Source organism: Dendrobates tinctorius, unplaced genomic scaffold, assembly GCF_039654945.1.
Source record: "Dendrobates tinctorius isolate UK_male_01 unplaced genomic scaffold, ASM3965494v1 ptg000143l, whole genome shotgun sequence".
In the NCBI taxonomy this organism is placed as follows: domain Eukaryota; kingdom Metazoa; phylum Chordata; class Amphibia; order Anura; family Dendrobatidae; genus Dendrobates; species Dendrobates tinctorius.
The window spans coordinates 41,791,046-41,815,055 of record NW_027361810.1 but is presented as its reverse complement, the minus strand read 5'-3'; the positions used below and the strand labels follow the sequence as shown (position 1 = coordinate 41,815,055).

The window sequence follows — 24,010 nt, the reverse complement described above, 5'->3', positions numbered from 1 at the left end:
CTATCTAGTCTTATCAGCAGAGTCGTCTTTTTTCAGTGTCCAAGCGCAGTTGTAGTAGAGCAGTGACCTGTGGACTAAAAGTCGATTATTGGTGGAGCAGGTGCCAATTATTTTTTTTCAGTTCACCACATTATCACTTTACACATTTGATCTTTTATTAGATCATCATATATGATGACAAAGAGCAACATTAAAAAATGAACACCGTCCATACATGTCATTTCAATATGTACAGCTACTCATACAAAGAAAAAAAAATAACTATAGCAAAAACGCTTGTGCTTTAAAAAGGACCTGTCAATTGCTAAAAAAAAAACATATACCTTGTCAAATTGCCTGATTTCCCCTGATTCTGCCACTCTTCCATTTTGCGCTGTGTCACTCCAATGCAGAGATATTCACATTTGTTACTTTTGGAGTGCAGTATGTGAAATCTCTGCTTGTAGTGCAGCTGTAAGTTTCTTCCAAGTCTCTTCTGGGACGTGCACTTTCACATCTGACTCCCACACGCAGCCAATCACACTGATGTGCTATGACTGGTTGCATCTAGGAGGTAGGAATTAAAGCGCACACGCCCAGAGAAGACTGAAGAAACGTCCAGTTGAACTACAAGCAGAGATTTCACATACTGCGCTCCAAAAGCAACAAATATGAATATCTCCGGAATGGAGCTTCACATTGCAAAATGGAAAAGAACAGCAGAATCAGGGGAACCCAGGGATTTTTTTTCCCCAAGGTATTTAATGCAGATTTTTTTGAGTAAGTGACAGGTGCTCTTTCAGTTACAGTAATATTTTTTTCCATATAACTTGGTAAAATGTCATTGGTTTAATATTAAACATTAAAAAAAAATCACATTTTTAGTTGAAAGTTGTGCTCTAAAAACAGAGAGAGAGAAAAAAAAGGAATTCTAAATAAATTCCTAAGTACCAAATCCACAGCTTCCCGACATAGGATGTTCTTTTATGTCGGATGTGTGTTTATGGAGTCCTCCGTGTAGGGCAGGTGACAATTCTGTAAAGTACAACAGTATATAGTACAAGTGATCAAATGATCACAAGTTCAAGTCCTCTAAGGATGTGGCTAAAAAAAAATATCCTATATAAAGTTTTGATCACCTCTTTTTCCCAATCTTAAAAAAAAGATAAAAAAAGCACATTTGGCAATACAGCATGAAAAAAAATGCAATCTAAATGCTGCAAAGAAAACGAATGAAGCCTCAGAATTGCCTATTTTAGTTTTTCTTAAATCTGCCATAAGGTTCCAGAGATATGGGCCTTTTTTATTTAGCGCTAATTTTTATGATCTTTGAGCAATCCAAAGTCAAAAAAAAAATTGGCTAATTTTTAGACAGTGGAAACTTACACTAAACAGTCTAAAAATGACCAAAATTTATCAGAGTGGTTCATGACTACCATAAAGTTACATCACCTACTGACTTACTTTAGCGGGGAATTCATCAATACTTTACACCAGAAAACTGCCGTTAAAAAGTTGCACATTTTTGCGCAACTTCCAAAAATTTTATCACTTGGCATTTTTAGACCAATATGTGAAGTGGGTGGAGCTTAGTGGGAGGGCGTGGCCTAGCACATCAGACAGATTTGTTATAATTTATGCCACGGTAGTGCTGTAAATTCTATCAGAAATGTGCTCCAGACTGCAATGACAGCTGAAAGATTCACTGAATTAATTTACAGGCTTGTATCTCATTTTACCCAGATCCTCGATCAGGACTGGCATATAAAACACCAGTCTTGATTAATTCCCCCCTATGTTCCAGAAATTTGCAACGACATTTTGGTGCATTTTTTTGGCACACGATGGAGAATATTTATCAAGCTAATTGTGCCAGAATTCTGCTGTAATTTACACCAAAAAAATGTGTATTTCTTACCCTGAACCATGTATTATGTATTACTCTATTTTTATGTCTTTTCCGACTTGGGGGCATGGCCTCACTGAAAAGGGGCGTGGTCTCAAAAAAGAAAGGCGCCTGCAACATGTTGTGGCAAAAATAGCGGCGCACATTTTTTGTCACAAAGTGAGCCAACTAATTGTGGTGTAAACTTAGATTAGACGGTGTGAAAATTAGAACCCCGCAGTTCTGACATAATTTTTTAGAAACATTTTGATTGCTTTTTACTGCATTTCTTTTTTTGCGGGCGCATGATAACCAAAACAACTCACAATTTTGATTTTTTTTTTACTTTTTGGGGGGCATTTATCATTTGGGTTGATTCATTTTATATTTTGATAGAACAGACTTTTATAGTCATGATACTACATAATGCAGAGTTGTTTTATTATTTTTTTAATGGTTTTATTATTTTTTTTAATAGGGGTGATTTGAATTTTTAGCTTTTATATTTTTTTCATACTTTTGAAAACTTTTTTTAAAACATTTTTTACTGTATTTATTAGTCCCCTTAGGGGACTTGAACCTGCGAACATCCGATCGCTCGTGCTGTATTCAGCAATATTGCTGTATATAGTACAAATCACGGTCTCCTTTGAAGCCCATGCACACGCTAGGTTTCAAGAGAGCTTTGTGATAGCACGCATGGTAGTCTTTAACAGACCCCCGGCCGCCACAGCAAGAATGGCCGTGACATACAGACATTTGACTTGTATGGTGCAGACTCAGCTTGTGAGCCCGCACCATACACCCGCTCCCAACTTGTATTGTACATGTACGATGGATATCGGGAAGGAATTGGGACTGTACTCTAAGAATTAGTCCGGGATCACACTTGCGGGAAACTCGCACGAGTCTCGCGTCTCATCCGGCACTGCCGCCGGCACTTGGACCGGAGCGCTCAGCTGCATAGAAATACATGCAGCCGTACACTCCGGTCCCGAGTGCCGACGGCAGTGCCGGGTATTGAGATGCGAGACTCATCCGAGTTTCTCACAAGTGTGACCCCGGCCTTAGACAGTATTAATAATTAGGCCACCCCACTTTTCTGTTGCGTCGCAACCCCATTGTTGGAGAAGGTAAAGAAAGTGGATGTTCTGAAAGAAAGGCGTTTTATTTTAGTTTTTTGATGCAAATGGGATTCAATTTGCTAAATTTTTCATCCTACATTGATCATCTAAGTAATAGAAACCGCTACGTGCACGGCTGAGCGACCGAAACTATACAGGCGGTAAATATGGGAGAGCTTTGCAAAATGCAAAAATTTGATGCAAGGTGCCAAGATGGCATAATGCCACCTGGTAGATTTGACTAATAATCTAGAAAAAGTTGAACCCCTTGTACCTGAGCCGACGTCCTAAATAATACAGTAATGTAACCGCACGTTCCTATACGTTATATACACAGACGCACCCGTGGGACCGCATGGGGCTGGGAAGGTTTCCCAGCAGCTCCCACTTATCGGACTCGGGGTTGTACTTCTCGATGCTCTGCAGGTAGGTGCCTTTAGACCAGGAGTAGCCGCCGGTGATGTATATAAATCCATTCATGACAATCGCGCCACATTCCATCCTCCGCTCCATCGTTGGCGCCAGCTCCACCCACTGATTGCTGTCCAGATCGTAGCAGTCAGTGGTCGTCGTCTGTCCTCCGACCAGGTAAAGCTTATTGTGCAGTGTGATGGAGCACAGCCCGTACTCTGAGGAAGGGTGGAAGACAGACACATTACACAAAGACATTTCCATAGCTAAAATATTATCATGCTATAGATCAAATTTAACCTTTCATGACCGGGCGGCGATTTTCAGTTATGGCCTTTTTCCAACATACGCTATTTTTTTATTATTATTATTATTATTATTATTTTTTTTTTTTTTTTTCAATGAAGCTTTGATTTTCCAGCGTTCACTGGTTAAAAAAAAACAAAAAACCTGATGATTCTACATGATTCTCTGAGTCAGTATGATTATGGCGATACCAAACTTGTACACTATGTTTATTTTACCGGTTAAAAAAAATAAATAAAATTAAAAAAAAAAAAATTGATTTGTGCCAGAATATTTCTTTTTTTCTGGATGTCACTCGCATCTACATTACTGAATGGGACCGGGAGCTGATTGTCCAATTTTGATTTGAGCGTCTTATAAAAATCAGCAATACAAGTCAATGGGCATTTGGGGAAAAAAAAAAAACGGACACTCAGGTAACGTGTTTTTCACGGACGACTTGATAGGAAAAGTTAGATAAACTTTTTTTTTTTTCCTGATGAAACTCGGACAAAACTCTGCTGGTAAATTTGGATGAAAATGATTAAAAATAATCAGTGACGAAACTCGGAGCGATTTTGTTGCGCGAGAAAATCACTGGGGTGTGAATGATCTGTAAAGCTATGTACACGTCGAGTTGTTTTTGTTTTTTGAGACAAGTGGAAACTTTTTTTTTTTTTAAACCTCCGGAAAATGGAGAGTGCAGCACTCAGCAGCCTGATATTTATTACCATTTTAATGGTAATAAAAGTACCCTGTTCTGACACATGCCGGGAAAGATGTGGGCTCAGCGCCGGAGTCTACAGTCATGGCCAAAAGTTTTGAGAATGACACAAATATATTTTCACATGATCTGCTGGCCTCTGGTTTTTATGTGTGTTTGTCAGATGTTGTTATCACATACAGAAATATAATTGCAATCATATTATGAGTAGCAAAAGGTTATATTGACAGAATGAGTTAATGCAGCAAGTCAATATTTGCAGTGTTGACCCTTCTTCTTCAGGACCTCAGCAATTCTCCCTGGCATGCTCTCAATCAACTTCTGGATCAAATCCTGACTGATAGCAGTCCATTCTTGCAAAATCAATGCTTTTATTTTGTCTGAATTTGAAGGTTTTTGTTTGTCCATCCGTCTCTTGATGATTGACCACAAGTTCTCAATGGGATTAAGATCTGGGGAGTTTCCAGGCCATGGTCCCAAAATCTCTATGTTTTGTTCCCTGAGCCATTTAGTTATCACTAGAGTTGAGCGACTTTTGGTTTTTTAGGGTCGCGTTTCGTTTCGTGAAACCCGACTTTTCCAAAAGTCGGGTCGAGCAAGATCGGCCGATTATAGGGAAAAGTCGGGGTCGTCCCGAAACACGAAACCCAATGTAAGTCAATGGGGAATAAAAGTCGGCAGTGAGAGGATGACAGGAAACACACCTACAGTGCTCATTTGAATGCCAAAAGCATCAATTCTTCTTACTTAAGCTTGTCAACCTTAATTAACTTCATAATACAAGTTACGCACTGAAAAATGGGGGTTATTTGGCTACAGTTGTGGGGGGGGAGGGCTGGCTCCAGGTTTTCATGTGCCCTGGGCGAAAGAGCGCCCCTTTAACACATACCACAACTCATCATGCTCCGATACGGCAGAGAAATAGCGGTATAGTACAATGAAAAATACTTCACTTTTTACATCTCATGACGAGGCCCATCTATTTCTCCATACAGAATCATTGGTCCCATATAATGTTTGAAACAGTATATGATGAGCTCCACATAATGCTACAGTATATGTTGGTCCCCATGGATGAAGCTCCACTGTCTTATGGGCCCAAATAATGCTCCAAACATAATGGGCCCCATTTCTAATGCTCTAGTGTATAATGGGCCCTGTAAATGCTGCTCCAGTGTCTGATGTCCACCTTTGGAATGTTCCAGTGTATGGTGGGCCCCATCTATCATTCTCCAGAGTATAGTGCTCCCCAAAAATTGCTGTCCCAACATTGAAAACAATCAATTAAGTCTCCTCGCTAGGGAATCCCTGTACTTGTCTGGACTCCTCGTCGTCCCCATCTTCCATCTCACTGCACAGTATTTCAACTTTGCAAGTGCTGTGATCCTGAGCAAGCAGGGGGGGGCCCACTCGTTGGCGACGGCACTGGCACAGGGCCCCTGATAGTACGGTGGTGTGTCTGATGGCGGGTGGGCTGAACCTGCACTTTCATCTGCAGCTTCCTCTTTGTCACCGTGTATGATGGAACTGTATATGGGAAGGGTAACCTGAGTTTCATCAGGGTCAGATTCAGGCCGTGTAGCGTGCGAGGGGAATGTAGTGGTCTGGGTCAATGTACCAGCAGATTCATCGAGCAGTGGCTGGGCATCAGTGCACTTCTGTCGCCCCCAGGAGTACGGTCGCCACAGTGGCATTACCTTCCTCCTAGGGAGTGTGATGTCATGCTTGGGAGCAACGAACGATCTCTCTAGCAGGTTAACTGATTGGGCGGCGTTATTCCCACGAGTCATGACCCTCCAAACAGGGTTCATGAAGGCAAAGTGTTTGTTTTACGTGGGCAGTATGGTTGCAAAGCTGAACCTTAAAGGAATGTCCAGAAGGGCACCACCAGGAGTGGAGCCTACGGTTAAATTCGACTCCACCTGGGAAACCTCAACCATGCCAGCTACAGAACAGATGCACACATTGCAAGCTTAATTCCGTTAACGAACGAGACTCCGTCATGCCCCGCGGTCCGAGTCCGGCTTACTAGAGGGACACGTGAGGCTCTGGCACATGAGATTGGCCAATAACTGGTGTCATGCCCTTACATGTCCGTGGCTGCATGTGCGCTACACTGAAAAGGCCAGCGTTTGTCGCTTACAGGTGCAGATAACCCACTGAACAACGTTAGTGATGGGGATCACTGATTACAATTATTACCCGCGAACAATGATTTCCCAGTAAGTGCAGGTCAACCGCAGTTCCGGAATTAGGCCTAACCGTCATTCCTGAAAAAATGAAAAACTTACGTGTGCAAACCACAGGTGCTGTAGCTTGCTTAACAGCTCGCCAGCCGTTCTCACGCCCAGTATGGATTACACATGATTGCACAAAGGTGAGAAAGGGTACCGTATCCCCGGATAACATGTATGGATAGCATACACATTCAAAATATATGTCTATACATCAGGAGGCAGGCTCAGACGGTGTTAGGCCCAGTATGGATTGCACGTGATTGCACAAAGGTGAGAAAGGGTACCGTATCCCAGGATAACATGTATGGATAGCGTACACATTCAAAATATATGTCTATACATCAGGAGGCAGGCTCAGACGGTGTTAGGCCCAGTATGGCTTGCACGTGATTGCAAAAAGGATGAGAAAGGGTACCTTATCCCCAGATAACATGTATGGATAGCGTACACATTCAAAATATATGTCTATACATCAGGAGGCAGGCTCAAACGGTGTCAGGCCCAGTATGGATTGCACGTGATTGCACAAAGGTTAGAAAGGGTACCGTATCCCCGGATAACATGTATGGATAGCGTACACATTCAAAATATATGTCTATACATCAAGAGGCAGGCTCAGACGGTGTTAGGCCCAGTATGGATTGCACGTGATTGCACAAAGGTTAGAAAGGGTACCGTATCCCCGGATAACATGTATGGATAGCGTACACATTCAAAATATATGTCTATACATCAAGAGGCAGGCTCAGACGGTGTTAGGCCCAGTATGGATTGCACGTGATTGCACAAAGGTTAGAAAGGGTACCATATCCCCGGATAACATGTATGGATAGCGTACACATTCAAAATATATGTCTATACATCAGGAGGCAGGCTCAGACGGTGTCAGGCACAGTATGGATTTAACGGCCCAGACTACACAGCGGAGGAGCAGGGAGAGGTAAAGATTGCAAATGCTGGGGCCCTGCCCAAGCAAGGGGGGCCCACTCGTGGGCGTCGGTACTGGCACTGGGCCCCTCATAGTACGGCGGTGTGTCTGACGGCGGGTGTGCACCACCACCGTCAGAGACACTTGATTGCACTATGAGGGACCCTGTGCCAGTGCCCGCACCCAAGAGTCGGCCTACCCACCTGTCCAGGGCAACGGCACTCGCACGGTGTCGTGCGCTAGGTGGTGACCCCGGCCATGGGGGGGGGGGAGGCAGCACAGATAGGGAGTTTTAGAAAGTGGCATATGTTGATGTTGGACATTCAGCTGATGCAAAAGGTGAAATAGGTCAAGTCCCAGGAAGAGGTGGACCAAAGCAAGCCATTTTTCTGTCACCCTATGTGTCATCAGGGGAAGGTGGGACAAAATCCTTGGAAACCCATGCGTGGTTCATTTTAATGAAGGTTAGATCATCCACATTTTGGGTTGACAGACGGGTCCTTTTTTCTGTCAGGATTGATCCAGCTGCACTGAAGACTCTTTCCGATAGCACACTTGTAGCTGGGCAAGCGAGCTCCTGTAAGGCATATTGTGCCAATTCAGGCCAGGTGTCCAGTTTAGCGGCCCAATAGTCAAAGGGGAATGACCTGTGTGGGAGAACATCGATATGGGAGGAAAAGTAGTTTGTAACCATAGTTGACAACTGCTGTCTCCTGTCACTTTCCATCGATGCAGTATTACCAGTTGTATGAGCGGTACTTGAAAAATCAGTCCACAACATTGTCATGAAACCCCTGTCTCCAACACCACTTCTGCTGTGTGCACCACGAACACCTCTGGCAAGCTGCCCCTGGCCCGTACGGCTCGTGTGAGAACCATCACCGCTGCTGTGTGCTGGGAATGCCTCAAGCAACCGATTTACCAGAGTTGCTTGTTTATTAGCCAATATTAGGTTAAGGTTCTCCTGTGGCATGATGTTTTGTAATTTGCCTTTATAGCGTGGATCCAGGATGCTGGCCAACCAGTAGTCATCATCGTTCATCATTTTGGCAATGCGGGGGTCCCTTTTTAGGATCAGCAAGGCATAATCTGACATGTGGGCCAATGTTCCCGGGGTCAATGATGCACTGCGAGTGCTGGTTGGAGGAGCACTTTCTGGCAAATCCACATCCCTCCAGTCACGCACAAACCCTGTACCAGACCTTGCCACGCCAACATTTTCACTTGCCCCACGAGATGCATCCTCCTCCCCTAAGTAATCATCCCCATCATCCTCCTCCTCCTCTTCTTCCTCCACCTCGTCCAGGAGAGGTCCCTGAGCAGACAATGGCTGAATGTCATCAAGGATTCCCTCCTCCTCTTCCTCCTCATCAACATTGGCTGCAGAAGCCTGCTCCTTAAGGTGCGTCAAAGTTTGCATGAGCAGACGCATAAGTGGGATGCTTATGCTTAGGATGGCGTCGTCTGCGCTTACCAGCCGTGTGCATTCCTCAAAACACTGAAGGACTTTACAGAGGTCTTTCAGCTTCGACCACTGCACACCTGTCAACTCCATGTCTGCTCTCAAAGTGCCTGGCCATGTATCCTCCCACAAATGCATTATGGCCTGCCTCTGCTCGCACAGCCGCTCCACCATGTGCAGGGTGGAGTTCCACCTTGTTGCAATGTCGATAATGAGGCGGTGGTTGGGAAGGTGGAGCAATCGCTGCAGCTTCTGCATACGAACGGAGTGTACAGGCGACCGGCGGATGTGCGCGCACAGTCTTCGCACCTTCTGGAGCAGGGCTGTTAACTCCGGATAATTTTTGAGGAAGCACTGCACCACCAGGTTCAAGGTGTGAGCCAAGCAAGGTATGTGGCTGAGTTTTGAAAGGGCTATGGCTGCCACAAAATTACGGCCGTTATCACTAACTACCTTGCCTGCCTCAAGATGTACACTGCCCAGCCATGACTCAGTTTGTCGCTTCAAGTAATCGGCCAGCACCTCGGCGGTGTGTCTGTTGCCCAAACACATCATCTGCAACACAGCCTGCTGACGCTTTCCACTAGCTGCTCGATAGGGGGACACCTCGTGTGCAACAGTGGCAGCTGCAGATGGAGTGCTCGTACGACTGCGCTCTGTGGACGAGCTTTCGCTTCTGGAGGAGGAGGAGGGTCGAACACCTACAGCCAACTGTTTCCTATACCGTGGGCTAGGCAGCACTGTCCCACCACCGCTGTCCCCTGTGGACCCTGCATCCACCACATTAACCCAGTGCGCAGTGATGGACACGTAACGGCCCTGGCCATGCCGACTGGACCATGCATCAGTTGTGAGGTGCACCTTTCCGCTCACTGACTGCTTGAGTGCATGGACAATGCGGTCTTTCACATGATGGTGGAGGGCTGGGATGGCTTTGCGAGAGAAGAAGTGGCGACTGGGTAGGTCATAGCGTGGTACTGCATAGGCCATGAGTTCGCGGAAAGCTGCGCTTTCCACCAACCGAAAGGGCATCATCTCAAACGAGATTAGTTTGGCAATGTGGGCGTTCAAACCCAGTGTATGCGGATGAGAGACTGAGTACTTTCTTGACCTACTCATAGTGTCTGGGAGGGTGAGCTGGACTTGAGAGCTGCATATGGTGGAAGTAGCGGTGGACAGGGCGGACTGAGAGAGGGTTGATGATGGTGATGGAGTTGGTGTTCTTTCTGATGGCCTAGAATCAGTCTTTCGTTGATATAACAGTGGGATTCCCTGACTGCTGTGGCCTTGCAACGACACCTCAACATTTGCTGCTGTGCTAACCGGTGGGCTTACAGTGGGGGAAACAATGTAGCCTTGCTGACTACCTTCGTTGTGATCAGTTGCACATGTGGCACTTGAGGTTTGGTGTTGTGTCCACGCTTGCAAGTGCATGGTGTTTAAATGTCTAAGCATGCAACTGGTATTCAAATTTTTCAGATTTTTCCCTCGGCTAAAGGTCTTTGCGCACTTCTTACAGATAACCTTGGCCTGATCATGAGGATTTTGTTCAAAAAAGTGCCACACTGCACTCTTCCTACTTTGGCAGACATTTTGCTGCCTAGCACGCTGTGATCTTTTGACCCTCTGGACAAGCTGTCCAGCAACTCTTTTGATTTTTGGAACCTGTCTTTGGAGTGCTCCGGGCCTGCCAGATAACAGCTGTTGCGATGTCGATGTCTGCTGTGGATGCTCCTCATCTGAGCTATTGTAAGCAGCACCCTCTTCCCCCAATGGATGCCAATCTGGGTCAACAACTGGGTCATCCATCACCTCCTCTTCAATGTCATGTGCACCTTCCTCTGTGTCACCGTGTATGGTGGTATAGTGTGCGGGAAGGGGCACCTGAGTCTCATCAGGGTCAGAATCTGGCTCTGTACACTGCGAGGACAATGTAGTGCTCTGAGTGAATGTACCAGCAGAATCATCCATCAGCGGCTGTGCATCAGTGCACTCCATGTCAGATTCATCTTGGCCTGGGTAATTCACCATTTGACTTGATAATCCAGGCATGGTATGTGAAAACAGCTCCATGGAGTAATCAGTAGTATGGCCTGCGTCATCCTTCAATCTTGGTTGGGGTGAAGGACACAAGGAAAGGTGTGGTTCATGAACATGAGCCTCCAATGACGACTCAGTGCTTTTACTTTTTACAACTGAAGAAGAGGAGGTGATAGAGCTGGAGGCTGAGTCAACAATGTAAGACAAAACTTTTTCCTGATGCTCTGGCTTTAAAAGCGGTTTGCCAACTCCTAGAAAACTAAGCCTTCGAAGCCTTATGGAGCCAGACGATGACGCAGGCTCAACACCTCCTGCATTCGGTCCTATTTTGCTCTTGCCACTACCATCAGATCCACCACCAACACCATCATTACCAGCTGCCAACCCCCGCCCAATTCCACGGCCTCTTCCACCAGCCTTCCTCATTTTTGGTAGAAATGTAGACAAAATCCAACAAACTATATAGTAATGTAAAACAAGGTACAAGGTGTCTATAGGACAGGGGAGATTTTGAATTTCTGCTCACACTAGTGGACACTGGACACTTTTGGATTGTGTGAGGCCCACTGAATATCTGAGCGCTATGTCACAGGCTCGATGGCACAGCTGTGACCAAAGTGACTAGAGGATAAGTGAGATTTTGAATTTCTGCAGACACTGGACACTTTTGGATTGTGTGAGGCCCACTGAATATATGAGCTCTATATCACAGGCTCGATGGCACAGCTGTGACCAAAGTGACTAGAGGATAAGGGAGATTTTGAATTTCTGCAGACACTTGTGGACACTGGACACTTTTGGATTGTGTGAGGCCCACTGAATATCTGAGCGCTATGTCACAGGCTCGATGGCACAGCTGTGACCAAAGTGACTAGAGGATAAGGGAGATTTTGAATTTCTGCAGACACTGGACACTTTTGGATTGTGTGAGGCCCACTGAATATCTGAGCGCTATGTCACAGGCTCGATGGCACAGCTGTCACCAAAGTGACTAGAGGATAAGGGAGATTTTGAATTTCTGCAGACACTTGTGGACACTGGACACTTTTGGATTGTGTGAGGCCCACTGAATATCTGAGCGCTATGTCACAGGCTCGATGGCACAGCTGTGACCAAAGTGACTAGAGGATAAGTGAGATTTTGAATTTCTGCAGACACTGGACACTTTTGGATTGTGTGAGGCACACTGAATATCTGAGCGCTATGTCACAGGCTCGATGGCACAGCTGTGACCAAAGTGACTAGAGGATAAGTGAGATTTTAAATTTCTGCAGACATTGGACACTTTTGGATTGTGTGAGGCCCACTGAATATATGAGCGCTATGTCACAGGCTCGATGGCACAGCTGTGACCAAAGTGACTAGAGGAGAAGGGAGATTTTGAATTTCTGCAGACACTTGTGGACACTGGACACTTTTGGATTGTGTGAGGCCCACTGAATATCTGAGCACTATGTCACAGGCTCGATGGCACAGCTGTGACCAAAGTGACTAGAGGATAAGTGAGATTTTGAATTTCTGCAGACACTGGACACTTTTGGATTGTGTGAGGCCCACTGAATATATGAGCGCTATGTCACAGGCTCGATGGCACAGCTGTGACCAAAGTGACTAGAGGATAAGTGAGATTTTGAATTTCTGCAGACACTGGACACTTTTGGATTGTGTGAGGCCCACTGAATATCTGAGCGCTATGTCACAGGCTCGATGGCACAGCTGTGACCAAAGTGACTAGAGGATAAGTGAGATTTTGAATTTCTGCAGACACTGGACACTTTTGGATTGTGTGAGGCCCACTGAATATCTGAGCGCTATGTCACAGGCTCGATGGCACAGCTGTGACCAAAGTGACTAGAGGATAAGGGAGATTTTGAATTTCTGCAGACACTTGTGGACACTGGACACTTTTGGATTGTGTGAGGCCCACTGAATATCTGAGCGCTATGTCACAGGCTCGATGGCACAGCTGTGACCAAAGTGACTAGAGGATAAGGGAGATTTTGAAATTCTGCAGACACTTGTGGACACTGGACACTTTTGGATTGTGTGAGGCCCACTGAATATCACAGCGCTATGTCACAGGCAGAAATTGGCTAGTGTATCACAAACTACAAGGTGTATGTAGAATTGGGCAGAGTAGGAATCTCCCTAGAGTGCAGGTCTGTAAGAACGGAACATGTCCTCGACTTATTCTCACAGAGTGACACAGATAGCTTCACTGTGGCTGTGATAACAGCCGTTACACGGTACTGTGTGAGGAGCGTACACCGCTGTATGGTGTGAAAAAATGCATGCTCAGTACCTCAGCAGGACAAAAAAAAAAAATTGGGATTGCTTTTAAAAAAGCAGTTTGCAGCTCAGTACCTCAGCAGGGCAAAAAAAAAAAATTGGGATTGCTTTTAAAAAAGCAGTTTGCAGAGCAGTGGGTAAACAGCAATGCAGCTGTCAGGAAGCCTTAGAAGGCAGCCCAACAACCAACACCACTGATACACCACAATATAGCCTCCCCTTGCACTGCACACACAGTGACTGGTGTGTTGTACAGGCACAATCGCTAGCAGCAGAAGCAGTTTTTTTTTCTTCTTCCCTGCCTAACGCTCTCCCTACAGAATCAGCAGCAACCTCTCCCTATGCTAAGATCGGCAGAAGTAAGATGGCGGTCGGCGTGCACGCCCTTTTATACCCCCTGTGACACCCACCGAAGCAAGCCAATCACTTGCATGCCCTTCTGAAAGATGGTGGTGACCCGTGACTATGTCATCACGTTGCCCACAGTGTCCGTGGATCCTGATTGGCTGAAAAAGAGCGCAAAACAAACTTTTGAAACTCGACTTTGGCGCGTAAGTCGCCGACCTCGTGGCCGACCTCATCCTAGGGTCGGGTTTCGTTTCATGAAACCCGACTTTGCCAAGAGTCGGCGACTTTTGAAATTTTTCGACCCGTTTCGCTCAACTCTAGTTATCACCTTTGCTTTATGGCAAGGTGCTCCATCATGTTGAAAAAGGCATTGTTGATCGCAAAACTGCTCTTGGACGGTTGGGAGAAGTTGCTCTTGGAGGACATTCTGGTTCCATTCTTTATTCATGGCTGTGTTTTTAGGCAAGACTGAGAGAGAGCCCATTCCCTTGGCTGAGAAGCAACCCCACACATGAATGGTTTCAGGATGCTTGACAGTTGGCATGAGACAAGACTGGTGGTAGCGCTCACCTGGTCTTCTCCGAATAAGCCGTTTTCCAGATGTCCCAAACAATCGAAAAGGGGATTCATCAGAGAAAATGACTTTACCCCAGTCCTCAGCAGTCCACTCCCTGTACCTCTTGCAGAATATCAGTCTGTCCATGATGTTTTTCCTGGAGAGAAGTGGCTTCTTTGCTGCCCTCCTTGAGACCAGGCCTTGCTCCAAGAGTCTCCGCCTCACAGTGCGTGCAGATGCACTCACACCTGCCTGCTGCCATTCCTGAGCAAGCTCTGCACTGCTGGTAGCCCGATCCCGCAGCTGAAACACTTTTAAAAGACTGTCCTGGCGCTTGCTGGTCTTTCTTGGGCGCCCTGGAGCCATTTTGGCAACAAGGGAACCTCTCTCCTTGAAGTTCTTGATGATGCGATAGATGACTGAGGTGCAATCTTTCTAGCTGCGATACTCTTCCCTGTTAGGCCATTTTTGTGCAGTGTAATGATGACTGCACGTGTTTCTTTAGAGATAACCATGGTTAACAGAAGAGAAACGATGCCAAGCACCAGCCTCCTTTTAAAGTGTCCAGTGGTGTCATTCTTACTTAATCATGACAGATTGATCTCCAGCCCTGTCCTCATCAACACCCACACCTGTGTTAATGGAGCAATCACTGAAACGATGTTAGCTGGTCCTTTTAAGGCAGGGCTGCAATGATGTTGAAATGTGTTTTGGGGGATAAAGTTCATTTTCTAGGCAAATATTGACTTTGCAAGTAATTGCTGTTAAGCTGATCACTCTTTATAACATTCTGGAGTATATGCAAATTGCCATTAGAAAAAATGAAGCAGTAGACTTTGTAAAAATTAATATTTGTGTCATTCTCAAAACTTTTGGCCATGACTGTACATCAAAGGAAGGGACAAAGGAAAGGGGTTAAGCAAAAACAAAAGGTTAGACAAACTTTATTTAAGTTTTTAATTTTTGTTTTTGACTGGTTTTGTCATTGTTAATTATAAAATATTTCAAGGTGATCACTATTGAATACATACTAGTGATGAGCGAGTTTGCTGGGATAAGGTGTTATCTGAGCATGCTCAGGTCCTAACCAAGTGTCTTCGGTGTGCTCGAAAAATAGCGACAACACAATGGAGGGTTTTCTTGTTTGTTAGGCAATCCATGCGAACAGTCGTGAGACATGCAGCCGCGGGGACTCGAACACATTTTGCGATCACGCCGAAGACACTCCATTAGGACCCAAGCATGCTCAGATAGTACCTTATCCGAGTACGGTCCTTGAATTGGTGATAATACTGTGATCGCTAGAAAGGCAGCCACCTAATCCCTACACATTGCAAAAACTGGGGTCAAAAAGTCCCACGTGTGAATGCGCAAAAACGATCCAGTCTCATACTTGACTTTGAACTCCTGATCTAGTGATTGTGGGGGTCCCGGCTTCTGTCCTAGGCATTGAAAATCCACGTCAGACTGGCTGTATTTGTGAACGGTTCCCTGCCTTAAATTAAAATGAGATGGTCTCAATTCAATAATTAAACAGCCATTCTTACATATGTTTTCAAAGTAAGTACACTGGCCTCATCAGGTGTAACAGGTGTAACAGATCTTAAGTATGCAGTTTGTATCCTGAAATTTCGTGACTGATCCACTTTAAAATGGATTTATTTTTTTTTGGCAGAGACAGGATTTGGTGCACTCTGTTCATCTTTTTTTTTTCCATACCAACCCCACCAAGTACCGGTCAGGCAAGAATTCATTTACATGGGTGAGTTTTCTGGCTTGCATGTCTCTGTGCAGGTAAATATGGCACTGTTATTTATTATGACATATCCCCAGGAGTAAAATGTGATCTTTACCTGGATGTGGACAGACTGATAAGATGCTCCATTCATTGATATCGGAGTGGAAGCTCTGGATTTTATCATAAGTACAACTTCCTCGGTATCCGTAATGCCCTCCGCTGACGTAGATCACCTCGCGCAGCACACAGGCCGTAGCGTTCCCAACACCTATCATAAAGATTACGTCAAATATGGACAGGCATCATAATATAGAAATCTGCACGGAAGAGGATGCGTGTTTCAATGAAGAAAGTGAATGAAAAAAAAAAAAGACAAAATAAAAAAATCGGAAACCGTTTATAAACAAATTATACAAGAGAAAAATTGTACTTCTTTGCCAATACCTTATCACACAGGTTTCCTACATTTTGTTTTGTATTAGTGGCCCATAAGGCTATGTGCACACGCTGCGGATTTGTATCTGCGGATCCGCAGGTAAAATGGCCTGCGGTTTGACACCTGGACAATGGAATAGGTGGAAATCCGCAGCGGAATCCGCAGAAAGAATTGACATGTTAATTTCTTTCTGCGGATTCAAAACCGCAGCTTTTCCGCAGTTGAAAAACCGTAGCATGTGCACAGCGGATTGTAAATCCCATAGACTTACATGGTACTGTACACTGTCTGCAGAACTGCTGCGGATCCGCAGAGGCCAAATCTGCAGCGTGTGCACATAGCCGTAGGCTAAGTGCACACGTTGCAGAAAATTTCTGCACAAAAACCTGAATCCCTTCCCAGAAACCGCACCTATTTTTCCGCGGCGGTTTTTGATGCGTTTTTTACCGCAGCGGTTTCTAAAAGCATGGGAGAAGCCTAAACCGCGGAAAAAAACGCAAAATTAATGTGCATGCTGCGGTTTTTACCGCGATGCGGTTTTTTCGCGGTAAAAAACGCATCAATGTGCACAAAAAGTGCAAAATGCATAGAAATGACTGTGCACCTTATTTTTAGCGGTTTTATAGTGAAAACCGCTGTAAAAACCGCTAAAAAAACGCTGTGTGTGAACACAGCCTTACAGTTAAATGTTAACAATGCAGTGACTGCGCTTCCATCTGTCGGCTTGATTGCATATAACAGGTTGTTAAATAGTCTTTGTTTTTTCATTAAACTTCACATAAGTCTATAGAAAAAGATGAATATAGGAATATTTTAATATATAAGTTTGCTTCTTTCTCCACTTATGTGCCACTTTTTCTCCTTCCTCCTAATTATTTACATTGAAAAATTGCTACTCTGTTGTTTTTTTTTGTTTTTTTTTGGCAAAGAACAAAAATAGGAAGAGCTCCTCATTCACTAAGGGATTAGATTATAACTGTGTATGAAAGTCGGGGAGCAAAGTGAAAGCACAGGCAAAAAGAGAATGACAGATCTACTCAAGCTTCTTGAAAGTGATTTAGCATGTTTCATAGGTCACACTTGCGAGTGTGATGCGAGAAACTCACGCATCAATACCCGGCACTCGGGACCAGAGCGTGCAGCTGCATGTATTTCTATGCAGCTGAACTCTCCGGTCCCGAGTGCCGGGTATTGATGCGAGTTTCTCACATCACACTCGCAAATGTGACCCCGGCCATTGCAGGAGTCACAGCTACCCTGCTCAGTACTGATGAATAATGTCCTCCATGCTGCTGTTGCTTTTGAACATGTGCTCCATTTAAACACTAGAGCAGGAATCCTTTATGTCTGTGCTTGCCCTTTCCCAAGGTGATTAGGTTATAACTGCCTATTAAAAGGAATCTGTCACCGCCCCCGGGACGTATATGACCTATTAATATGGGCATACAGGTAATAGAGAGGTTACACTAGTCCTACCTATATGCCTCATATTAGTGGTCTTGTTGCTGAGAAATGTTATATTCTGTCTTTATGTTAATGATTTCTTCCAGGCTCCGGGGCGTGCAGTGCCTGGAAAAAATCCCTGCCTCATCTCCTCATTGTAATTCAACCCCCCACCCATGCACATCGGTTACGTCCCCGGAACCCTGCGCCTGCACGCTGTGCCCCCTCCGAAATACATACCTCATCCTCCCTTCTGCACTCAGGGATCTTCTGCGCAGGCGAGTCAGTGTGACTTCAGGTGTGCGTGCCGATGATATGCTCTCCCCACTTCTTCCCTGCACAGTCATTTCTAGGAACCATGTGTACATGTCAATAACCATGCAGGGTGGAACTGGGGAGAGCATCTTATCAGCTGTCGCACTGGAGGTCACTGGAGCAGAATTCGCCGGCGTCTGCGCAGAAGAGCCCTGAATGCAGCGCCCACAGAAGTGAGGATGAGGTATGTGTTTCTGATAGAGTGCAGGCGCAGGATTCCAGGGCCATAACTGACGCTGATGGGAGGGGGGTAGTAATACAATGAAAACAGGAGGCAGGGATTTTTTACAGACACCGCACACCCTGGAGTCTGGAAGAAATCATTAGTATAAAGAAAGAAAGAATATAACATTTCTTAGCAACAAGATCATTAATACGAGTCATACTTGTAGGACTAGTGTAACATTTCTATTACCTGTATGCCCATATTAATAGGTTATATACGCTCCTGGGGGGGGATAGATTCCTTTTAATGGCTGTGCAGATGGGAGTGGTAGCACGGTGAAACAATAGTCAAAAAGAGAGAGACCAATAGATCTACTCAAGCTTTTTGAAAGTGATTTAGCTTGCTTCATTGCAGGATTCACAGCTACACTGCTCAGTACTGATGAATAATGTCCTCTATGGTGCTTCTGCTTTTGAACATGTGCTATATAGAGACAGGAGAGCAGGAATCCCTTTTGTCTGTTTGTACTGTGTATGATGTCATAGTCTGAAAGAAAAAAATCACCTATGGTGACATTTATAATTTAAAGGGGATGTCCACTACTCTGACAACTATTTCTCAATTACTATATTTCCCAATGTAAATTAAAAACAGCCTGTATTCATCTCTGAAGCCAGCGCCTTTACAGCAGTGTCGGCATTGGGTCTTCCTTGGTTTGCGTGACGTTATGTCACGTGAGCCCTGTAGCCAATCAGAGGCCGCTAATGGTCACTCTCACTTCCTTTGGACGAAACTAAAATCCAGAAGGTGTGAGAACTGCTGCTGCTTTCTGACTTGTTCAGGATGTCAGTCATAACAATATATTGGGAGAGAGGATTGTCTGTGTGGTGAACAACCCCTTTAATGATTGCATTCATTTTTTTTTTTTAAATATATCAACAGTATTGTCCAAACGTGGTGTGAACCTAACCTTATTAACCATTAACACGAACAGTTTCACAGTCACAGTGGTGTGTCACCATAACCAAGGCTGGAAAAAATGGCAATTAAGAGTGCCGTAATAAAAGGATATCGTGGCTAATGTGATTCACTAAAATCCTTTATCTGCATGGCATCTGTGTTACATAAATCCAATGTAAAAATGACACAGTAAACTGAATTTGGCTTTTTTTTACCTAAAAAATGAATGTCACACGGATAAAAAAAAATGCATGGAAATAAAGAAAAGAAGTATGCAAAAAGGATCACCTACGATAATTAATATTTATTGTGCATGAACCCAAAAATATTAAAAACACTTAAAAAGCCGAATGTCTGTTGATCACATAATCCAATGAAAGTGTTTAACTCTACCCTATTATACAATCACATACTGTAGGAGACCAATAGCAAAAAGTTGGTGAAGGTACTAAATAATAAAATGCTTAGTGCGAGTCATTAATTATTTTAGGTGATCCTTTTTGCATCCTTCTGTTCTTTATTTTCATGTAGTTTCTTTGGTTATGCTGCAGGTTGATCCCTTTACATAGGCTGGTGCCCTCTCTTACCCAGGATATTAAAAAAAAAAAAATGGGCACACGCACAATCAGGCTTGGACTGGCCGGCAAGAGAACAGGAGAATTCTCCGGTGGGCCACCACACTCTTATATGAGCAGTACTTAGCACTATATACTTGAATCACTATGTACAGACAAAGGCATCTTATTCATTTGTCAGTCTTCCCAGTTCATTGTTATATAGATTTGTGACTGAGGATAATGTCACATTTACATGTAGCTGAAAAGTGGGGTCCTGGAGTTGGTTGCTGGTGGGCCCTTGCCACCCCAGTTCGACACTGCGCACAGCGTACAGATGAAATATCATCATGATGGATGGTTTTTTGCTTTTTTTGTTCTGAATGCTATGCAATAAGCATACACATGTACATACCTTTAATCATGTTAGCAATGGAAAACCAGGTCTTTTTTAATGGATCATAAAATTCCGCTTCTTGGGCAGGAGCTCCTTTTCTGTAACCACCTAAAGCATAAACGCAACCACCCAGGGTGACGGAGCAGTGATAGTACCTTGCGTGGAGCATAGGACATCCCTCCGTCCATTCATCGCTCTCGGTATTATAAATCCACACGGTGTTCAGTGCCTCAATGTTATCTGTCCTGTATCCACCAGTGATATAGATGTGGGGTCCGAGACTGGTAGCACTGTAGCTCTCTCTGGTGTGATCAGGCATGTCTGCCCCCTGGATCCAGTTGTTGCTTTCAGGATCCCAGATGTGCACTTCGGATAAGGGATGCCAGTAGTAGCCACCAACTACAAACATATTAGCTGTTGATCTGTTGGGCATGTCTTGTGATTTGGTCCGTAAAGCATAATAGAGCAAAGACTGGATCTTATTTTCGTTGAGTAAGTGCTTCTTGTGCAGCTCCAAAGAGGTCCTGAGATAATTTTCATCTACATCAACTTTAATACAGTTCAGTAGTTCATAAATACGTTCAAGCCGAGTCCTGGAATCGTGTGCAATCCATCTGACCAGAGGTTGGAGAAGAGCCTCAATTGTCCACACGTTGAGGTTCTTCTGGGAGAAGACGTAGAGCAGCTTCTCAAACCCAATGTCCACAAACTCATCTTCAGTCCAAACTTCTTGAAACCTGGAAACAATGATTCTTCTAGATTCCTTTTCCAAAGCCGGACACACATGAAATTCAGCGAAAGAATGCATTCCCAAACAGTTGTCCACATCCAGATGTCGCACCAGGAACTGTTCACAAGCCTCTTTGACCGAGACAAAGTGGAGCTGGTCTGCAGCTTGCAGAAGGCATTGGACGTTCTTGGTTGTGATCTTGATCTGTGCGGTGTACGTATAGTTCAGTAACGCTTCCAAGATGGAGTGTTCGATACCAGACAGCTTGATCTGATTGTTGGACTTTTCCTTCATATCAGCCGTAAACATCACCTTAAAGTAGTGGCTACATGCGGCCAAAGCGGCCTTATGGCACTGGAAGATCTTACCGGAGGAGCTCATCAAGGTGACATCGGTGAATAGACCTTCTTTATAAAATGTCCTAAACGAGTGAAGGAAATCAACATGGTGGGTCGGGTCGTTGTATAAAAGGCAGTAATCTTCAAGCTCCCTTTGTGACATGGCTGTAAAATAATAGGATAAGGAAGAAAAGTCATTACAAAGGGAATTGCAATGCAGACACTGCACAGTCTATGACACCTAACACCAGGATATATCGGTGAAAGCCAAGGAAGGAGGAATCATTGTGTGTAACTGTATACATTACAAGGTTACACAGTAGCAATGCCTCGGAGTACAAAGCCACGTGTGATACAATATATTCCGGATACATTACCGCACTTGTTTACGAAGCCTATAGAATAATCGGATTCAGCCTCATGGAGTTTCTTTATTCGCTTCCTAATGGGTTAAGCCACAATCAGCAGAAGACATCACTCAACAGCATCTTCTATTTACCCAACTATTTCCAAAAATAATACTCCCCCATCCTGCAGATTATTACCGCATGGCATAGTAATAACCACCACAATGAAATGCTATTGTGTGGGCAGCCGCAGCCTCCTGTGCCAGCATCTGCCGTTGTGTTATTGTAAATAAAGCCCACGGATGGAAGACACAACGGCAAACCTATTACTATCGATGCCTCCTCTTAGCCACTACTGGGATTATCTGGGAGCTGTTAGCCTTAGGATAAATTCACCTCCCTCCACCATTAACTCTATGGCACAGAGCAACACAAGCATGCAAATCCAAAATCCACAGGGTCTATGTGCCAGGAGATTATAAGATCCCCCAAACGATGCCATCATACAGTCTCTGTAGATCCCATTCATTCCAACCCATTGTCTTTGCATTGTCAATGGACTGAGCTGTGATCAGCCATGCAGGACACATCTGTGAGGATGCACCACATACCTGCCTCTCCATCACCACTTGTCATTGAAGCTTCACATGCATCATCTTTTGTTTACCTGCAGAGCTCTAGCGTGGGCCGCGAAGTGTTAATGGCTTGTCAGCTGCCTTGGCTTTTGCAGCGTTTCCCCAGGCTGATGCCATTGGATACAGCGCCTCCTTGTTGACCATCTTTGGCATCCGCTGCACACAGGGATTTGGAATTGTAGAGAGTTGCTTTGCAAAGGGGAGGGAAATGGCACATCCTATTTTGGTATCCCAGCTGCTCCCCATCCCCTGCAAGAATACACAGTCTCCCTCTTCCCATCCCCACCTTCTGCCAAAGGTCACTGGGACTGTCTGACACAGCAGATGATACACTGTCACAAACCTGCACCACTGTACATTAATAATTCCTAGTATATGTAATGTTATCGCTATCTATGTTGTTATATTACTAATGACGTCTATATAAATTACTGATTCTTTTTCTATTGTTAATATTAATTCTATTACAATAATAATTACATAAAATATCTAAATAAAATTCTGCAATGCATGAAATAATACTAAAATATATGCACATAAAATAACGCATAGTATCCGAGGATGTGGCTGGAAAGTCTCAGAGAGAACACATGTTCCTGAGTACAACACACAGCTTCTGCAGAATGATTTTTAAAGGGTACATGAGCAAAGAAATTCGAGTAGAATCAAATTTTATAAATTTCCTCTTTCACCCAAATAGGTTTTCTTTGTATTTCATTTCTACATCGATTTAGCAAAATGGCAATTGTTGGCCGCCATTTTTATGATCCGGAAAAGGCCATCAAATGAGAAAACAAATTCTTATACTCCTCTTACCTCTCTGGCACTTCTCACTCTTGCTGCATCTTCAGATCGCCACTACTCGTGCTGAAATCCCCGAAACTCCCACGCTGGGCTGTACTTCTAGCTTTGATGAGGATTGGGAGGATTCTGTGCAAGTACGTGAAAGGTCATGATGTTATGGTGTGCGCCGTGACCTTATATGTGCATGCACAAAACCATCCTTGGCCTCAACAAAGATGGAGGTCCCAAGCCTGGGCAAGAGGCTCGGGAATATCAGTGCTGATGACTGACTGGGTGATGATGAGGGACTAGGGGGGGCTGGAGAGTTGAGCGGTAAGGTAAATGTTTTTTTTTTTACATATTACATTTATTATGCTCTAAGGTCTAAAGAGATCCCAGAGCATCACAATAGATATTAAATTCAGTGTTACGCTCAGCTGGTGATGTTGAATCTCCCATCCCAAGGTCTGAGTGGGCATATGAGCCACGGGCATCAGTGCAGCAGGTGTCATAGCTCGGTTTTGGTATTCAATCCGGTGACCTTTTCCTGCTTGGTCGGTTTCCCTCTCTGCTGGGCTACAATCCTTTTCGTCTCTGTTCAAATGCTGATGGTTTCTGTTGTCTTGCTTTTTCTGTCTTGATTGGCTTATTTCCAGGTGTTTTCCATTTCCCTTTGGGCTCTACCCTATCACATTTTGGGATGGGCTTTATATGTTCACCTTTCACTTAACTCACTTGCTGGCTATATTTTCATATGGATTGGTGTTCCAGCTCTTCAACTAGGGGGTGTACCTTGTCCAGTAAGCCCCAGTTGTTTTCCCTGCTGCAAGTCTGTGTTTTAATCCCCAGCACCTTTACCTTGTTCTTCACTTTTGAGGGTCTAGGAGGTTTCACGTATTC

General features: G+C 44.5%; 1 protein-coding gene across 2 annotated transcripts; it reads right to left on the bottom strand.

The window, feature by feature from the left end:
- Positions 1–447: 447 nt before the first annotated feature.
- On the bottom strand, positions 448–22,598 carry KLHL23 (kelch like family member 23). Of its 2 annotated transcripts, none has more exons than XM_073545828.1 (4): positions 22,304–22,598; positions 20,296–21,510; positions 16,122–16,274; positions 448–3,617 (listed from the first exon to the last, which is right to left on the bottom strand). In XM_073545828.1, the coding sequence occupies exons 1-4, from the start codon at positions 22,326–22,328 to the stop codon at positions 3,307–3,309; spliced, it is 1,704 nt and encodes a 567-aa protein (XP_073401929.1). In that variant the 5' UTR covers positions 22,329–22,598; the 3' UTR covers positions 448–3,306. The 2 variants fall into 2 exon arrangements, with proteins under 2 accessions (XP_073401929.1, XP_073401930.1); XM_073545829.1 differs by having other exon boundaries at positions 22,360–22,598.
- Between the last annotated feature and the right edge of the window lie 1,412 nt (positions 22,599–24,010).

Bases quoted from the DNA above. Each gene is read 5' to 3' on its own strand.
- KLHL23 (XM_073545828.1), bottom strand. From the start codon at position 22,328: ATGACAAGTGGTGATGGAGAGGCAG. The intron at 21,511-22,303 runs GTATGTGGTGCA...ATTATTTTACAG, and splicing joins AAGTGGTGATGGAGAGGCAG to CCATGTCACAAAGGGAGCTT. The intron at 3,618-16,121 runs GTAAAGATCACA...ACCCTTCCTCAG, and splicing joins ATCAGTCTGTCCACATCCAG to AGTACGGGCTGTGCTCCATC.